At 42.2% G+C, this 19,174-nt stretch overlaps 1 protein-coding gene across 4 annotated transcripts; it reads left to right on the forward strand.

Moving 5' to 3' along the window:
• Positions 1-1,194: 1,194 nt before the first annotated feature.
• LOC121921926 (gastrula zinc finger protein XlCGF57.1-like) lies at positions 1,195-14,580 on the forward strand. Of its 4 annotated transcripts, XM_042450667.1 has the most exons (8): positions 1,195-1,327; positions 2,601-3,055; positions 3,761-3,854; positions 4,836-4,924; positions 5,329-5,449; positions 11,302-12,447; positions 13,783-13,824; positions 13,952-14,580. In XM_042450667.1, exons 2-6 carry the CDS (start codon positions 2,756-2,758, stop codon positions 12,438-12,440), a joined length of 1,743 nt encoding a protein of 580 aa, XP_042306601.1. In that variant the 5' UTR covers positions 1,195-1,327; positions 2,601-2,755; the 3' UTR covers positions 12,441-12,447; positions 13,783-13,824; positions 13,952-14,580. The 4 variants fall into 4 exon arrangements, with proteins under 4 accessions (XP_042306601.1, XP_042306600.1, XP_042306602.1 ...); XM_042450666.1 differs by lacking the exon at positions 13,783-13,824; XM_042450668.1 differs by lacking the exon at positions 13,783-13,824 and having other exon boundaries at positions 1,218-1,316.
• Positions 14,581-19,174: the final 4,594 nt, after the last annotated feature.

The following is a 19,174-nucleotide window of genomic DNA, read 5'->3' on the forward strand; positions in this document are numbered from 1 at the left end:
AATATGACATCTTTTCAGATATTTAAACAGGGCTTTTATATAATAATAATATTTTTTATTTGTATACTGCTTTTCCTCCAGATCAAAGCGGTTCACAACATACAAGCTACATGTCACAAAGCAATACATCAACAGTGACATCAGCTCTTAACCATCTTTTCTCCAGGCTAAACATCCCCAGCTCCCTAAGGCCTTCCTCATAGGGCTTCATGGTTTCCAGACCCTTCACCATTTTGGTCGCTCTCCTTTGGACACATGGCTCCAACTGCTCAATGTCCTTTTTTAATTGTGGTGCCCAGAACTGGACACAATATTCCAGGTGGGGCCTGACCAAAGCAGAATAGAGTGGCACTATGACTTCCCTTGATCTAGACTACTTTTTTTTAATCCGCCTCTATCCAAATGGGAGGCGGGCTAAAAACATTAACCATTCCAGCACATCTATTATTTTCAGGCAGGAAGAGAGCAGGCTCCAAACCGCATCCTCCTCTAAGTGCTGCCCGAGAGATTCTGGCACCTGAGGCGAAGAAGGGGCCCCTCACTTTCTTCTTTCGGTCCCTTCTGCCCTTTACGGAGGAGGAGGAGGAGGACCTGAGACGGTGGAAGAAGGCATGAGGTAAAAATAAAGCTCCTTCACAAAGGAAGAGAGGCATCTGGGGCTGGAGGAAGGGCCTTCGTTTTCCCCAGAGAGGATACGCCTTCACTCCTCCCTTGGTTGGGCCCTGTCCTCCCTCGCGGGGTTGTTGTGAACTGAGGAGGGGAGTGGGCGCCTCTTCCTCTGAGGGAGAGGGGACAAAGGAGGAGTGCTCACTGCTCTCCCTGCTGAGGGCCCGGCTCCACTTCTCTTCCCTCAGAGGCTGCGCTGGGTTTCCATGGCAACTGCCCCCTCCCATCCCGCTCTTTCCCCACAGAGAGGAGGGGCGGGGTGCTTGGTTTCCCTGGCAACCGCTGTCACTCTTGACCTAGGCCCCGCCCTATCCATCCCTGGCTCCACAAAGGGGGCGGGGCCGGCTCTTTTGGGTTTCGAGTCGTCTCAGGAACCTCCCTCCTTCAGAACAAGGGCTGTCACTCTCGGCCTAGGCCCCGCCTCTTCCGGCCGAGCGGGAATCTTTACCCGCCGTAGAGCGTGAGGAGCCACCTGTCCGTGGAGGATTCTGGGAAGGAAGGAGCCCGGATGTAATGCTCCCCTTTTTTGCCCTCCTCTGTGGATGGAGGGAGCTCTATTAAGCAATGACAAGGAAGACGAGGGCAATGGAGGCACAAAGAACAACAATCCTGGAGTAGCAATAGTCCTAGGCTCCCCATTCTGCCGCAAGGTGGGTGCCAGGTAACTATGCTGCTGTTAGCACTGAGGCTGCTGTGATGGCCAGTGCAAATTTCAATCGTGTACTGTATAACGAGGCATGCTAGACCCACTGCAGAAAGAATCCAGTCTGAGACCACTTTAGCTGCCCTGGCTCAAGGCTAGGGAACTCTGGGAACTGTAGTTTTGTGAGACATTGAGCCTCTCTGTCAGAGAGAGTTCTTGTGACTCAACAAACTACAGTCCCCAGGATTCCCAAGCACTGAGCCCGGGCAGTTAAAGCGGTCTCAGACTGGGTTATTTCCCTTTAAGGAATACTGTATTTAGGTCCTAAACACACTGGAGAAACAATGAAGTTTGAGACCATTTTAACTTCCCTGGCTCAGTGCTAGGGAATTCTGGGAATTGTAGTTTGTGGTGGCACCAGAGCTCTCTGACAGAAGGCTAAGTGTCTCACAGAAATACAGTTCCCAGGATTCCCTAGCACTCAGCCAGGGCAGCTAAAGCAGTCTCCAGTGTGTTTTGGACCAGAGATACAATAAGGCATGTAGCACAGATACAAATTTTATGACAATCCTCTGTAAAGGGCAGTATACAAATAGTGCTGGTGCCCACTTAATGTGCAATACAGTCAGCCCTCCATATTTGTGGATTCTCTAGCCACAGATTGAAGCATCCACAGCTCGAAAGCATTCAATATATAGTTGTCCCTCCATATTCACTAGGGTTAGGAGCACAAGACCCCTGTGAATATGGAAAAAGTGCAAATATCAAAAACACCATGTTTAAACTGGAGAGGATACCTCTCTAGGAATCTCTAGGTCCTCCAGTGCAACTCTGTGGTCAACGTCCAACAGACACTGACCATAGAACTGCGCTGGAGGCACTACGAATGCCTAGTGGAGAGTTCTCTCTAAGAATCTCTAGGTCTTTCAGTGCAACCTTTGGTTAAAGTTGACCATAGAACTGCACTGGAGGACCCAGATATTCCTAGAGAGAACATATTAATCAAATCTGTGAATAATAAAATCTTCAAATATCAAAGAAGGATGAGTGTATATATAAATTCTGAGAGGCAAACCTTCACTTTGCTGTTTTTAAGGGACACCATTTTGATAAAGCGTTGTATTTTATAGAACTTTGGTATCCCATGGGGAAGGGGTCCTGGAATGGAAAGAAAGATGCCATTCCTAGCTTGAATGGGATTGTAAAACACCTAACTAGCACAGGAGAATGGAAATAATAGCTCTTTCGCCCAATACCTTTTTTGTAACATTTCCAGTCTTTTGCCTTGCAGGACAGCCTGACAAAAAGCAAGCTTTCTCTCTTTGGAAGCTTGTCCAGCTGAAGGAATCTACTAGGTCTGAGTTAGGAAAAGGCCTTCCTTCCGTTCGGTTAGAGAGCAGTGGAGCATTTTGGGCAAGAACCACACAGCACAGCCTGAGGAAAGATATGCTCAGTTCAGATCTACATTGCCACCGTTTCAGACAATTCTGCTATGAGGCAGTAGAAGGGCCCAGGAAAGTTTGCAGCCAACTCCACAATCTGTGCTGCCAGTGGCTCAAACCAGAAAGGCATACCAAGACTGAGATGCTGGATCTGGTGGTCCTGGAACAATTCTTGGCTGTCCTTCCCTCAGAGATGGAGAACTGGATCAGAGAGTGTGGAGCAGAAACATGTTCCCAGGCAGTGGCCCTGGCGGAGGGTTTCCTTCTGAGTCAGGCAGAGGAGAAGAAGCAGAAAAAGCAGCAGGTGAGAGTGTTTCATGCTGATACAGTCAGGCCTCTTCGTTTGCTAGTTTCCTTTTTGCAGTTTTGTTTGTTTGCAGATTGGTAGCTGCTGCCAAACTAGTTGGGCTTCCTTGTCCTCTCTTCTTCCTTAACAGCCCAAGCACTAGCCTCTCAATTTTATATATAGAAGAGGTAATAGCAGCCATCTGATCATTCTTCACAACCCTTTCTCTGCCCCTTCTTCTCTTGCCAACACCCTGATTTTTATAGATATGCAATGTGGAGAGTGATCCTGGTAACACCAGGAGCATGGCACTGGGCCTGTTGGCAGGAGGAGCGGGGAAAGAAGGAGTGTGGAGAAGGGTCCGATGGCTGCAAAGGCTGCTACTGCTGCTCCTGTCCCTAAAACTGGGGTGTAAGCACTGGAGCTGTTGGCTGGAGAGGAGGAGGGGTGAGAGGAATGATCTGGTGACTTTACATTTTTGGGGAGCCTAGAAGTATTCATAGTTTTCCCAATTGCTTGGAAGGGTTGGGCTTCTAACTCTTGCAAAAGTGGGGGGTCAATTACTTTCGGAGGACAGGAAATAACTTAGCTTCAAAAATGTCTGCATGACCATTTTTCCCTATAAATCATCCAGAGTGTGGATGGTGCCGTTTGAACTTATCCTCTACCATTCTTTTTCTGATCCTCATTTGTTGGTTATCCTGGCTGGTTTTTCCACTGCAGGCCTTGATTATGAAAGGAATAGCTGAGGCAGAGAAGGATCCATCTGAAAACAAATGTATCCTGCTGAATAGGGACAGAGTCTCCACCTCTTTAGGTAAGAGTGAAGAGGGTTCTTTTCTTTCTGGCCCCCTCCTCTCGAGTATGCTGATGACATCTGGGCTTTGTGAGTTGCTGCACTTGAATAGCTTTATACATTCAAGATTTTGAATATAAGTTCGTTTTGTCTATAAGGGAGGAAAGATCACATGGAAGGGTGGCTTGTGTGGCTTGTTCTTCTGGCTGAAATAGAAAAGGAGACGCTAACAAAGTACCAAGATACTTTGTATCCCTAAGTACTGTATATTACTATAATGTAACCACTGTTAGTGATTACATAGGCCCATTCTACATGGGCCTTTGCCACACCCCCAGTACGTTCTAGGGGTTGGTCCAATCAGGCCTCACCCCTAAGACGTACTGGGTACGTCAAAATGGCAGTGCCCTGTACACATGGGTGCCGCCATTTTGATATCATGGACGCTTATCACAGTAATGATGCCACAAGAGTGCCATTGGTGTCTCGCAGCATAACTACCACCACAAAAAGAACCTGCTTTTTGCAGGTTCTTTTTGCTGCACCAGAGAATCGCACAGTTTGTCTGCTGTGGTTCCCTTGCGCAGCAAACACGGGCACCGGCAGAGCGCCCTTTTTGGGCACTCTGTAAAGCGCCATAGTTAACCTATTTTAAATATGAAATTTTGTTGCCTTTGGAATGATTTTATTTGTGTATTTAACATTTTCAACATTTTCATCCATTTTGCAGCAGTGCAGAGATCCTAGTAATTTGAGAGAAGGTAGACAAATGCTTTCAAATAGATAAATAAATAAATAAATAAACTTGGTTTAGGCTGTTTTCCTATTTTTCTTTTGTTGCTATGTACATATTTACAAGATTTTGGTACCCATTCTGATCATGGAGCTACTCCGTGTTTCCTGCCACCTCCAATTTGTGTGTGTGAGATGTAATTTTGTCTGTTGTTTTACTGACAAGGATTGGAATATGAATTATCCTTTCTTCCTTTGTGTCCTTCACAGAAGGTGGAACAAGAGCATGGACAGTGCAGACTAGCTCCTCTCATGATAGTGATACTACTCTTCATGCAGCTTCAGTGAGGCTGGGTCAGGTAGGGGGCAGGATCCCTGGAGAGCTGGATATTCCTCATCCCTGCACATCTCTCTGGACCTAAAAATTCTGTTCATTAGGCTTCCCTACGGTGGTTGCTATGTTTGAACATTTAAAGGTGGTTAGTCAATTGTTTCTTTTTCCAGTGTCAGCCATTTCAGCTTATGAACAATCTATGAATGCAAACTGTAAATAGCTTAAATAGTACCAAAGAGCTTACTAAATTTCCATGGAAATTTCCTGAAATGTCCAATTCATTCCAATACAGAATTGGAATGTTGATGATTATCTGGCTCAACCACCATCTTGAATTGGGCACTTTGGTGGCCAGAAGGTGATGGCAGGTGACAAGTATAAAGGATATGTCTGGGAAACACCTGTTTCAGCTCACATTTCTTTCTTCAGGTGAGCTTCGAAGAGGTGGCTGTATTTTTCACTGAAGAGGAGTGTGCTTTCCTGGACCAAGGACGATGGGCCCTGCATAGGAAAGTGATGGAGGAGAATTTGGGGCTTGTGTCCTCCCTGGGTAAATCCCTTTCTCTCTTATGGTTCATCAAATATAACTGCCTATAATCATGGTTGCTGTTGTCAACTGCCCCTGAGTCGGCCCCAACACATGGCGACCCTATGGATAAGACATCTTCAAGAGCCCCTATTATCCACTGCTCTGCCTAGGCCCTGTAAATTCAGGCCTGTGACCTACCTCATTGCATCTGGTGTGTGGTCTTCCTTTCTGTGTACTGCCTTCTACCTTCTCTAGCATTATCGTCTTTTCTAATGAGTGATGCCGTCTCAAGCCAAAAGTACAACAGCCTCAGTTTCATTATCTTGGCTTACTAAGAGAGTTCAGACTTCATCTGTTCAAGAATCCATTTATTCGTTCATTTGGCCATCCACAGTATCCTCAGCATTCTTCTCCAGCATCACATCTGAAATGAGTTGAGTTTCTTTTTATCCATTTTCTTCACTGTCCAGCTCTCATATGCATACATGGTGATAGGGAATATAGTGGATTGGATGATTTTAACTTTATTGCTCATTCTTAATTATTTTTTATTTCTTCATTGTCTAGGCTGAATTTATGGATACTCCATGGTCATTATTTTTGTTTTCTTTATATTCAGCAGTAACCATGCCTTTGCACTTTCTTCCTTGACCTTCCATAGTAAGTCATTAACATTCATTGTTGGATTTCCTGCATGGCAGGGGGTTGGATTGGATGGCCCTAGTGGTCTCTTCCAACTCTACGATTCTATGATTAACTGACCCCTTTATGGATTCTTCCTTCTTTTGAATGTGTTTAATAAGATCATTGCCAATAAGACAGTCTATTGGAATGGAATCATAGACTGTAAATCTCCATTGCAGTTCATGTCCTCTAAATATTATGTTTAATTAAAACCCACATTAAAAACCTGTTCTGGCCAGCTTGCCCCCTCTGACAGCAGTGGCAAGCTGGCCAGAACGGGTTTTTAATGTGGGTTTTAATTGTATTTTTATTGTATTTGTAATGGTAACTGTTTGATATGTTGTGCACCGCCCTGATTGCAAGAAGGGCAGTATAAAAATAAAACTTTTATTATTATTTATTATTATTATTTATTTTTATTTATTTTATTATTAATTTGGCCACTGGAACTGAAAACACAGATCCACCTAGCCCTTTTATAAACATCTGCTCATTTGGGCACAGATATTGGGGTTGTATCAACTGTGATTTGACACTTCTGAATCAGAGTCATGGAACGCCCACTTATACAATCTATTTATTTGTATCTCTTCTCTATGTTTTGTGGTCTCAATTTTATGAGGTATCTTGTTGATTAATAGACATGGCCTGGGACAGTGAGCCTCACAATCATCGCTTGGTCTCTCCCCTGTTGTTTTCATTGTAACTGCAGGTTCAGTACTTTCTCTATGACCACCGTTTTTATCTGTAGGCCTCACTGTACTTATGCAATAAGCTGATTTTACCTCTCTATTCTGATTATTTGGACAACTGTATCTAAAATGTCCCGGTTTTCCACATTCATGACTTATTCTGTTACCAATATTTGTTTGTTCTCTCTTAGACCAACCATCTCTCTTATGGTCTTCAGGGTCATATTTTCTTGATGCAACACTTTTCCTCTCAGTTTCATGTGTTTTCTTCTGTTGCCAAGATTGAAAATTGTTATCATGGTCAATCCTCTCTTTTGAGGTATACCCATTTTGGAGATTTATTTGTTCATTTTCTGCCAATTTTTTCTCTGTCCTTGGTAATTTTATATCATCCCCTCTGATTAAGGCCAATGTATCTATTATCTTGGCCGCCTCAGATACAGTTTTAGGTTGTCGGTCCTGAACCAACCACCTATATTCTAGGGGAATGACATTATAAAACTGTTCCAAGCCTATCAGACTTTGTAATTCATCTTTAGTTGTTATTTTAGACCCCTCAATCCAACTTTTAATAAATAATCCAGTCTACATCCTAGCTGGGTATAGGTTTGATCGCTTTTTTTCTTAATCGCCCGAAACTCTCTTCTGTGGTGTTCAGGAGTTAATCCAAATCTCTGTTTTGTCATATCTTTAAACAAATTGTAATTTTGGGCTTCATTGGCCTCATTTCAGCATAAATTTCTGTCAGACCACCACTAAAATGTGACCTCACATAACTCATCCTTTCCTCTTCTTTTATATTTAATTCTTCACAAGTTCTCTCAAAGTTAGTGAAGAAGGACTCAATATTGTCTCCTTTAGAATATCGTGGAAACCGTTTCATGTCAATTTGAGGTACACTGGTACCTCGGGATACGAAATACCCAGGTTACGAAATTTCCAGGATACGAAAAAATCCCATTGGAAATAATTGTTCCGGGTTACGAATGTTGTTTCGGGTTACGAAAATTTTTTTTGGTGCTTTTCGGCGCTTTTTCCCACGAAACGCGGCTTTTCCCCATTAGCGCCTATGGCAATTCGGCTTACGAAGGCTTTTCGGGTTACGAAAGCGGCCGCGGAACGAATTAATTTCGTAACCCGAGGGAGCAGTGTACTTGGTTTACCTCAGCCACCATCTGAGTTTGAGGGATTCCCTGTTCTAACCTCCTCATCCAAAACTGATGATCCATCTCAGCTTGTCTTGCCCTCAGTCGTTCTAACTCAATCTCCTTTTCCCTTTCAATTTCCTTTTCCCTCAAAACCCTTTCATTTTCTATCCTGTCATTTTCCTTTTCTTTTTCAATTTTGACCATTTCCTTTTCAATTTTGGCCATTTCAATTCTTTCTTTTATTTTTCAAATCTCTACACTCTCCTGAGGTTCAGAGATTACGGTGTCAACACTAGCCACCATTTCTTCTCCAACTTCCTCCTCCACCATTTCTGGCCCTGTTGGAGGCTTGACTTTCTTAGGAGGCATTGTTGATAGTATTTCCTTACAATTACCTCAAACTTTTACCTCAGGAAATACTCTTACTTTACTCTGCCTCAACTGAGTCAAAAGAATCCACTTGGATTTAAAGTCAGACTCGTGATTCCCTAGAATACCACAAATTTTACCTCAGGAATCACGTCTATTTAACCGGGTCTCAGCTATGCATAGAGACTCCACTTGCCCCTCAAATCAAATTAGTGATTCCTTATATTTACCACTGACGTTTACCTCAGGAATCACAAGGTGTGCTTTTTCTTTCCTACTAGTCTCTTACCACTACCAATATGTTTACCTCAGAGACTAGTCTTATCTAGGGTTGTCAGTTTTCAAATGATCTCCTACAAATTACCTTTTTTGGTTTTACCTCAGAGATCACTTCTCTGAACCTAACGCCTAGATTTTAAACTGTAGGTTTTCCTTTCTTTCAGTTTAAACCTACTATCGGGTATCTGGTATTTCCACTCAGACCCCTTAACTTCAGCACACCTTCGGCTACTAGATTTTTCGTATCCCGGCGCTGCTTACCAAATTATGTAACGAACCTCCTTTCTTATGTGTCAGGCGCTTGGGACTTTTATTATCCCACCCCGCTGCCACCAAATTATGTAACGATTTCCCACCACCTCACAATTCTTTCCCTCTTTTTACCCAACACCCCTGTGGGTTTTTAATGGTCAGTAGTGTGGATGGATTTCAAAAACCAGGCCAAGTGGATAGATAAACAAGAATAAATGTTTATTTTGAAACAGAATAAGCAAAGATAACTTTGGCAGGAAGCTGTTACTATGTCTTTTTTGGTTACAAATATACAGGTCTGGTTTTAACTTGCAAATAATAACTCAGCCACACAGGCTATAATCTCCCTCAAGAAATTATGTAACCCAAACCCCTCTTTTTAGAGTCTGGCTACACTGAGTCTCTCTTCTCTAGACTCTCCAAAACTAATATTGTCCCTTTCTGGACAAAGCAGTTCTTTAACTAAATATTCCCTCAAGAACTATCGGAACTCAGTCCTCTCTTGGACTTTATTGTTCCCTCACTCTCTAATCCTAACTACCTCCCCAACTCCACTCCAGCTCCACCCCTCAGGATTTTTGTGAATGTTTTTATTGAATTTTTACTGTTTTTTTACTGGTTTTAATTATTATGATTGAATGATGGTTTTTAATGATGTATTGTACTGTTTTAATATGGGGGGATTGTTGTTGTTACAATTTGTATTTTACTATGTTGTAAACCGCCGTGATCGAAGGAACGGCGGTATGTAAATAAAGTCTCATTCATTCATTCATTCATTTTAAACCCCAACTGAAGTAAACTGTCCCAGTTCCAACTGACTCCCAACTGTCAGCTTGGAATCTTTTTAAAAGTCCCAGCCCACATTCTATTGGCTGGTCCTCTGCTGCCTTCTGATTGGTCAGCCGGGTGTTCTGTGCAGTTTTGTGAGACATTTGTTTCAATTTTCTTTCGAATTCATGATTACCTTTTCAATATTACTATATTTAAGAGGGCTGGCTCAATGCTAGGGAATTCTGGGAACTGTAGTTTTGTGAGACATTTAGCCTCGTCTGTCATAGAGACCTCTGGTGTCACAATAAACTACAATTTCCAAGATTCCCTAACGTTGAGTCAGAGCAGTTTCAAACTGGATTATTTCTCAAGTGTGTTTAGGACCTAGGTATTCGTTATGTGAAACTTAGATTGGCGTAAAAGGAATATTTTTCCTCCCAGGAATTATAAAATATGTGTTTAATATATCAAATATGATATTTGTGTGCCATTTCCAGTTGCACATAATACTTTTTAGGTTCCCAAAGTAAGAAATTTACCTTTGTTGTATTAACACTGCATTTCTCTCTGGTTCAAAAATTTTCTTTTTTTATCCAGGTCTTCAAAAGTGTTGCAAATTTTAGCCTGGGCTTCTGCTTGTCAGAGGAACTCAGTCCCTTCACAGCTACCCACCAGAGGGCTTCCTTTTCCATTTGCCAAAGTGGTTCTCTCTTGTCACCATTAAGAAAGACAGGTTGAAAGGCAAGAGAGAAGGCAAATGAGGGAGCCCTTCCTTCCATGATGACCATACAGGTTTCAATGGCTCACTCATACAGAAGAGCAGAATCCAGATTCTTCTAGCTGTTTTGTGCATTGGCTAAAAATGTTTCTGCTACATCTTACCTGACATTGAAATCATACCAGATAGTTCCTGCCTACAATCTTAGTGTGCAAAAGGAAAGATACCTAGGGGTTAAAAAAGGAAGGAGTGACTAAGAGGTTGATAACAAACTTAGGTCCAAAACACTACAGAAATAATCCAGTTTGAGACTGCTTTAACTGCCCTGGTTCTGTGCTAGGGAATCCTGGGAATTTTAGTTTATTGGTTCACCAGAGCTTTCTGATAGAGGCTAAATGTCTCACAAAACTACAGTTCCCAGAATTCCCTAGCATTGAGTCAGAGCAGTTAAAGCAGTCTGAAACTAGATTACTGCAGTGTGTTTGGGACTTTAGCCACCAGTTCTTCAGATTACAAAATCTGTAGAGCATCCCAGGGAGAAAGAGAAACTCATTGTATGCCTGCTCTTAGGAAAGCCAGTGAAGAGGCTCTGGATTCCCATCTATCTCTCAAGATAGCTTCCCTATGTGGATGCAAATGGATGCCAGCCAACCATTTGTGTTAAAACAGCTGCTCCTGGGCTCTGGAACTCCCTTTTCAGAGGGAACCCTCCTTGCTATCATTCTCTAGGCTATTGTAGGGCTGACAGCTCAGGGGAGAAAGACCTTTCTCATACTCTGTTTTTGATATTTCTTGCTGTTCTTTTTAATAGTTCATGGTTTTAACTATATTTTAATTGTAAGCTGTGTTGCCTCCATACTAGGAAACAGGCAAGATTTTAACAAATCTAACAACACTACTGTTCAAGTCAGTCTGCTTGTCTCTTGAACTCTGACCAGTTTTTTCTGTCTTTTACAGATATTGAGGAGATACTGTGTAACAATGAAGAGGAACCATGCAGAGTGTTGTCCATAGCAGCCAACTGTAAACAGATGAACGACAATGGAAGGAACACTGACTCTCAAGGGAAGAAGAAGAAGAAACCATATTTTTCTAAGGCTGAGGAGCTCTGTGGAATCTCAGTCCAAGAAATGACAAATGAAAGAAAGAAAAGTAATAGTTATATCTGCCTTCTATGTGGAAGAGGTTTCTGTTTGAAAGCAAACCTTGACTATCATGTGAGAACTCATAACGGTGTGATTTCGTTCAGTGGTGATGAGTGTGAAAAGATCCTCAGTGTAAAGAAAGCTCTGAACTCCCATCAGAAAAGTTACATGACTGAGAAATCATTTCGGTGCTTGGAGTGTGGAAAGAGTTTCAGTCAGAAACAAAACCTCACTCGTCATCAGGGATGCCATACAGGGGAGAAGCCGTTTCAGTGCTTAGAGTGTGGAAAGAGCTTCAACTGGAAGACAGCCCTCACTACTCATCAAAGAAGTCACACAGGAGAGAAGCCATTTCAGTGCTTGGAGTGTGGAAAGAGTTTCAGTCAGAAGCAAAACTTCAATCGCCATCAAGGACGTCATACAGGAGAGAAGCCGTTTCAGTGCTTAGAGTGTGGAAAGAGGTTTGTTAAGAAGATAGCACTAACGTATCATCAAAGAAGTCATACAGGAGAGAAGCCTTTTCAGTGCTTGGAGTGTGAAAAGAGGTTCAGGCAGAAGTCAAGCCTCACTGTGCATCAAAGAAGTCATACAGGAGAGAAGCCATTTCAGTGCTTGGAATGTGGAAAGAGATTCAGTCAGAAGCAAAATCTCATTGCTCATCAAAGAAATCATATAGATGAAAAGCCATTTCAGTGCTTGGAATGTGGGAAAGGGTTCAGTCAGAAAATAGCACTAACGTTTCATGAAAGAAGTCATACGGGAGAGAAGCCATTTCAGTGCTTGGAGTGTGGAAAGAGCTTCATTCGGAAGACAGACCTCAGTTGCCACCAAAGAAGTCATACTGGAGAGAAGCCATTTTCATGCTTAGAGTGTGGAAAGAGATTTAGTCGGAAATATATCCTCACTACCCATCAAAAACATCATACGAGGGAAAAGCATTTCAGTGCTTAAGAGTGAGGTAAGAGTTTTATTGAGAAAACACCTCAGTAATCATCAGACAATTCACACTAAGGTGTAACTGTTTCAGTTGGCTTGTTTAATGCTCTGGAAAGCTGCAGTGGACAGTCACTGTTATCATTTAGGGCAATCGGGGATAACATAGAACCATAGAGTTGGAAGAGACTTCAAAGGCCATGTATTCCAACCCGCTGCCATGCAGGAATACAGCAGCAAATGACCCCCGACAGATAACTATCCAGCCTCTGTTTAAAAACCTCCAAACAAGGCGACCTCAGTCCAGGGACGTATATTCCACTGTTGAACAGCTCCTAGCTTACTGTTAGGAAGTCCCTCTTAATGTTGAGGTGGAATTTCTTTTCCTGTAGCTTGCATCTATTGCACCATGTCCTAGTTTCTGGAGCAGTAGAAAACAAGATATGACATCACTTCAAATATTGAAACAAGGCAATCATATCACCCTCTAACTTTCCCTTATCCAGGCTAAACATACCCAGCTCACTAAGTTGCTCCTCATAGGGCATGGTTTCCAGACATTTTGGTTGCCTTCCTCTGGATACACTCCAGTTTGTCAACATCCTTTTTGAACTGTGGTGCCCAGTACAGGACACAGTATTCCAGGTGAGGCCTGACCAAAGCAGAATAGAGTGGAAGTATTACTTCCCTTGATCTAGACATTATGCCTCTTTTAATACAGCCTAGAATTGTGTTGGCCTTTTTAACTGCCTCATCACACTATCAACTCATGTTCAAATTGTGGTCTACTAGGACTCCTAGATCCCTTTCACATATAGGCCTGTTATAGACTGCCAAAATAAAGCTGCTTCGGGTCTCTTTGGAGATATGCTATTTAAATGATGCATGGGTCCTAAGAATCCAGAGGTCGTGCCAAAGCCACACTCCATTCCTAAGCACTGGAGTGCAGCTTTGGTGCAGTTTCCAGATTCTTAGGATGCATGCATCATTTAAACAGCATACCTCCAAAGAGACCCGAAGCAGCTTTATTTTGGCAGTCTGTAACAGGCCACAGTCTTGTTAAGCCAGATGTCCCCCATCTTATATCTATGCATTTCATTTTTTCTGCCTAAATGTAATATCTTACATTTCTCCCTGTTGAAATTCATTTTCTTAGTTTTAGCCCAGCTTTCTAATCTATTAAAGTCATTTTCAATTTTGATCCTCTCCTTTGGGGTAATATAATAATATAATAATAAATTACTCGTAATTTGGTGTCATCTGCAAATTTGATAGGCATGACCTTCCCCCAAATTGTTGATAAAGATCTAAACAGCATCGGGCAGAACCCTGTATCACTTCACTGGTCACTTCTTTACAGGATGAAGAGGAACCATTCCTAAACACCCTTTGAGATCAGCTGGTCAGTCACTTACAAATTCACCTAATAGTTGCATTTTCTAGCCCACATTTTACTATTTTGTTTGCAAGAATATCATGGGGGACCTTGTCAAAGGTCTTACTGAAATTGAGATATGTTATATCCACAGCATTCCATGTTGGGGATGTGGAAAGACGCGATGTGTCCGCCACAACCACCTGCAGAGTTGAACCACGTCGACAGGACGCCAGGAAGAAGGAATCTGTAAAGAATCTTAGTTACATAGGCAGACTTCCTCTCACACAGGAATGAATCTCTGGACAACGAGGTTTCCCTCAAGAAAAGGGTTCTTTAATCTTTGTTACATAACTATTTACAAATATTACATTGATTATCAGACATCTGTCTTGGATACTCATCAAGTTACTCCACCAACCAACCGACTTTAATCTTCGTTTGCAATATTTAAAATATATATATACACAGTGTATTGGACAACCGTCTCTAATACACACTATTTACACCAACCAACAATAATAACACAACCTCTGAGGCAGCCACATTAACACCAACAATCTCACTGTCCCTCAGTGACAGTTGAGAACGACAGTTGACAGTTGCATCAACATTCCAGTGACGCACTGTTTGAATACTGACACATTTAACTGTTACTAGAGCTGTAAAGTGATCAGGCAGACCCAGTTCCACCAGGGATAGCCTGAAGGAAGAGGCTCCTCCCTCCTTAACTGTCATCTTCTAGCCTCCTATTCCGCTCCAGCTATGCTCTGACTGTGTGGGGGAGAGGCTTGCATACCCTAATGATGTTGTGAGCTATGCTGGCGGTGGTATAATAGCCACCGGTAGGGTCTCCCATGCCAGACAGGTCACAACCAAAGGGTCTGACCAAGAGCGCCAAAGGGCAGGAAGGGCTCTCTAGCCTTATGGCAACCATCCTAGGAGAAGGCAAACTGACACATTTAACTGTTACTAGAGCTGTAAATAACTTGCACAACAGCTCCACCTAGTGGCCACATCATTGTCATATTATCAGACCTGTTTCAATATGGTCCTGACATTTCATTCATATACCAAGCTGGTAATTTCACATATATAAAAAAGAGATCCAATTAGTCTGGAATAACTTGTTTCTCAGAAACCCAGGTTGATTTTTGTGATTATGGCATTCCCTTCTAAATGTTCACAGGCACTTTAATGATCTGTGCTAGCATCTTTCCTGGTATTGATGTCAGACTAACTGGGTGATAACTGTTGGGATCCTCTTCCTTTCCCTTTTTGAAGATTGTGACAAAGTTTGCTCTCCACCAGTCTGTTTGGACATCTCCTGTTCCCCAGGGGTTCTCAAAGATCATTGCCCTCCTCACATTTGTAGGGAGATATTGCTTTTTCTCTGTAAGGGAACAGCCAAAGCAGTATTTTAAGTGTTTAGTTTTTGCAATTTTATTTTATTGTGAAGAAATATGAAAATTTACAAATGTACATTGTAGAAATGTGATTGTTCATAACAATCAAAACAGAATAAATTAAACAAACACACAAACAAATTCTATGCCACAATAGATTGCAGTTATGTTATTTAAATAGAAAACGGGGTTTGTTGCCTTTGTGGCTAGGATCCATCTGTGAATCATAACTGTAGCTCATTCCAAGGACTCTCCTTCCTATGGCTTCTCCATGCACTTTTCATGACTTCTGCAACCGAGAGTCATTCTACGTTATGGGCTATGCCACACATAGTGGTACCTTCACAAGCATTTTTCACCTTGTAGTCGGGGGGGGGGGTCTCTCCCTCCTTCCTCATGGTCTCAAGTCCAGAATATCTAGGTTTCCATTTCCTTTTGGTGTTGTATGAATTGCTTATTAACAATTTGTTAACAAATATTTACGACATTGGAAATTAGCTGCATTTCAAAGACTTTTCAGGATAGTATTGGCTGCTTGGGATCCCTTCTGGGTGCCTCCCTAAACAGGCATGGTTCCCTACCCTTACCTATTTAGACTGATGGAGTGAGAATCCTTTGGCATTTGTCAGCTAATCTGTATTTTTCTAGAACCACTTTTATTTTCTGGCTGCCTCAGCATCTAACCTATAACAGAATTAATAGCAACACTCCACTTAAACCATTCTTAAGTATTGGAATCTCAGGTTATTACTATGGGAGAATGAGCACACACACTGTTAGTCTTTTAGGCTATGCTTTACAGGCAGTAGATACACAAATATACAGTCAGGGCTTGCTGTGGGTCCTCTTCCTCTCCTGCTGAGCTGGAAGGAACCCCCTGAGACCACTTTTTATCTAAAGATTTTGCTGCCAATACCTAATGATTACCTTATCACATGTTAGCAATGCATGGGGATGCTGATTGAGAATTCTACTGGCATTTCTCTTGCTAACCTAGGGAAGAACTGGGCCGAGGGTACGGAGGTGTTCCACATGAACACTGTTAACCCTGTCTCTTTCCTCCCTGAGACACACACTCCTGCCTAGCACCTCATTCACATCCACTCAGATCTACGGGGAGCTGTTGCTGTTTCTGTGTTGGGGCCCAGCCAGGGTAGCATTTTAAACTGTTGTGTTGTTTTTGTTTTGGAATTTTACTGTACAGTGGACCTTTGTTATACGCTGGGGTTTGGTTCCAGGATCCCCCGTGTATAACAAAATCCGTGGATGCTGAAATCCCATTAAATATAACGGCAGAGCAAAATGGTGTTCCTCATAAAAAATGGAAAATCGAGGTTTGATATTTGAAATTTATACCTTTTTTGAACATTTTCAAACTGTGGATGCTTGAATCCATGTATAAGAAGGGCCGACTGTATAATCACAGAGTTGTAAGCTATCCAGTCCAACCTCTTCTTTTGAAGTAAGACACAGCAGATGGCCATCCATCTTCTGTTTAAAAACGTCTGAAGAAGGAGACCACCACACTCTGAACTGTCAAACAGCTCTTACCATGAGAAAACTAATGTTTAAGCTTAATCTCTTTTCCTACAGTTTGAATCCATTGCCCTGTGTCCTAGTGTCTGGAGCGGCAGAAGACAAGCTTGCTCCATCCTCAATATGACATCCCTTCAAATATTTAAACAAGTCAAGTTCCAGCTTAACCCTTTGCCAGACTAAACATATTCAGCTCCCTAAGTTGCTCCTTACAGGGTATGGTTTCCAGACCTTACACCATTTTGGTCATCTTCCTCTGGATACACTCCAGCTTGTCAACATTCTTCTTGAATTGTGGTACCCAGAATTGGACACATTATTCCAGGTGAAGTCTGACCAAAGCAGAATACAGTGGTACTGTTACTTCTCTCAATCTAGACACTATACTCCTATTGATGCAGCATAGGTTAATATTGGCTTTTCTAGCTGCTGCCTCAGACCACAACCCTTTCGCATGCACTGCCGTGAATCTGGATGCCCCATTCTGTATCTGCATTTCATTTTTACTACCCAAGTGTAATACCCTACATTTTTCTTGTTGAAATTCATTTTGTTAGTTTTGTCACAGTTTGGGAAACACCTGGCTTGACAACAGTACATGTGAAAGGCATCTAGGAATCCTAGTAGACCACAAGTTAAACAGGAGTCAACAGTGTGATACTGAGAGGGACATAAATATGGCTGAACTTATGCTTTCTTGCTTTCTGCTTTTGTACATGGCTTTGCAAAAGAATCAGTGGTTACTGTAGACTCATAGAATGAGCTACAGAGTAAAGTGTAAATGGGTTATGATGGCCCCCACCTTTTGTTCCTGTGTGTGTCCACCGTACACACTCACACCGCACACATGCACCCCTCCCTTCGCCAGAGCTTTGAGAATACAATGCTCTCCCTTTGCTGTGGCCTTGAAGGGAACAGGATCATCCTAGCTAGTATCTCTTTGCATTCCAGACTCCTATCAAATGTAATAGCAAATGTAGAGCCAATAAGAAAATACGTGACCATTGCATGGACAGTGAATGCAACCAATTATTTGTTGTTTAGACAATAGCCAATTAGCTGCCTGTTGTATAATCATGTGTGTACTAAATAATAATAATAATTAATTTAATTAGCCAATTAAGCTAATGCTATGTAAACAATGAACTGTGTTTTACTATAAAAACTTTTGGAAATGGCTATTGGGTGCGGCAGCAATTTTATCACCATCTGCTGGCGTGCTGTCGCCTTGGCCAAATAAAGTGCCTATTGCCTATGGACATTTCGGGTTCTCGTGTCGTCACTCAAGGACACTCCTTTCAAATGAACATGTTGGGAATGTTTCCCTAACAATACAGCGGCTAAAAAACACAATGTTATTCTAAGCTATATCGATAGAAATCTAGTGTCTAGATCAAGGGTAGTATAGTACCACTCTGTTTTGCTTTGGTCAGACCTCAGCTAGGATACTGCATCCAGTTCTGGGCATCACAGTTCAAAAGAGATGTTGACAAGCTGGAGCATGTCCAGAGGAGGGCAACCAAAATGGTGAAGGGCCTGGAAACCATGCCCTATAAGAAGCAAATTAGGGAGCTGAATATGTTTAGCATGAAGAAGATAAAGTTAAGAGGTAACTTTACATGACTATCACATGACTATCGTGTGAAATCTGTACTTGGAGCAAGAGGCTAATGTTAGAACAGAATATGGAGAAACAGGCTGCATCTTTCATCCTATTTGTTCAACTTGTATGTAGAAAATATCATACTAAGAACAGGCTTGGAAATAGAGGCGGAGTGAAGATGGGAGGAGATAGGAGGAAGGAAAACCATGAAGATATGCAGATGACACCCTACTACTAGCAGAAAATATTGCAGACCTGGAACAACCACTAAGGAAGATAAAGAAATGCAAAGGCAGGCTTATTGCTGAACATAATAAAGAAAACAAAAATCATGACTATGGAAGAGCTACACAAATTCAGATTAGACAATGAGGAAATAGAAACAGTGGCCTGTTACAGACTGCCAAAATAAAGCTGCTTCGGGTCTCTGGAGGTATGCTATTTAAATGAAGCATGGGTCCTAAGAGTCCGGAGGTCGCTCCAAAGCCACACTCCAGTCCTAAGCGCTGGAGCGCAGCTTTGGTGCAGCTTCTGGATTCTTAGGATGCATGCATCATTTAAACAGCATACCTCCAAAGAGACCCGAAGCAGCTTTATTTTGGCAGTCTGTAACAGGCCAGTAAGACTTCCTGTACCTTGGGTCAAACATTGATCAGAATGGGGACTGCAGGCAAGAGATCAGAAAAAGACTGACAGTCACGGGGACAGCAATGAAAGAATTAGAAAAGACCCTGAATTGTAAAGATATACAGCTAAGCATGGAAGTCAGAATTGTATAGGTCATTCCATAGTGGAATACAGTTCCCTCAGAGAGCAGTGGAGTCTCTTCCTT

This window comes from Sceloporus undulatus, chromosome 2, assembly GCF_019175285.1.
Source record: "Sceloporus undulatus isolate JIND9_A2432 ecotype Alabama chromosome 2, SceUnd_v1.1, whole genome shotgun sequence".
Lineage (NCBI taxonomy): Eukaryota > Metazoa > Chordata > Lepidosauria > Squamata > Phrynosomatidae > Sceloporus > Sceloporus undulatus.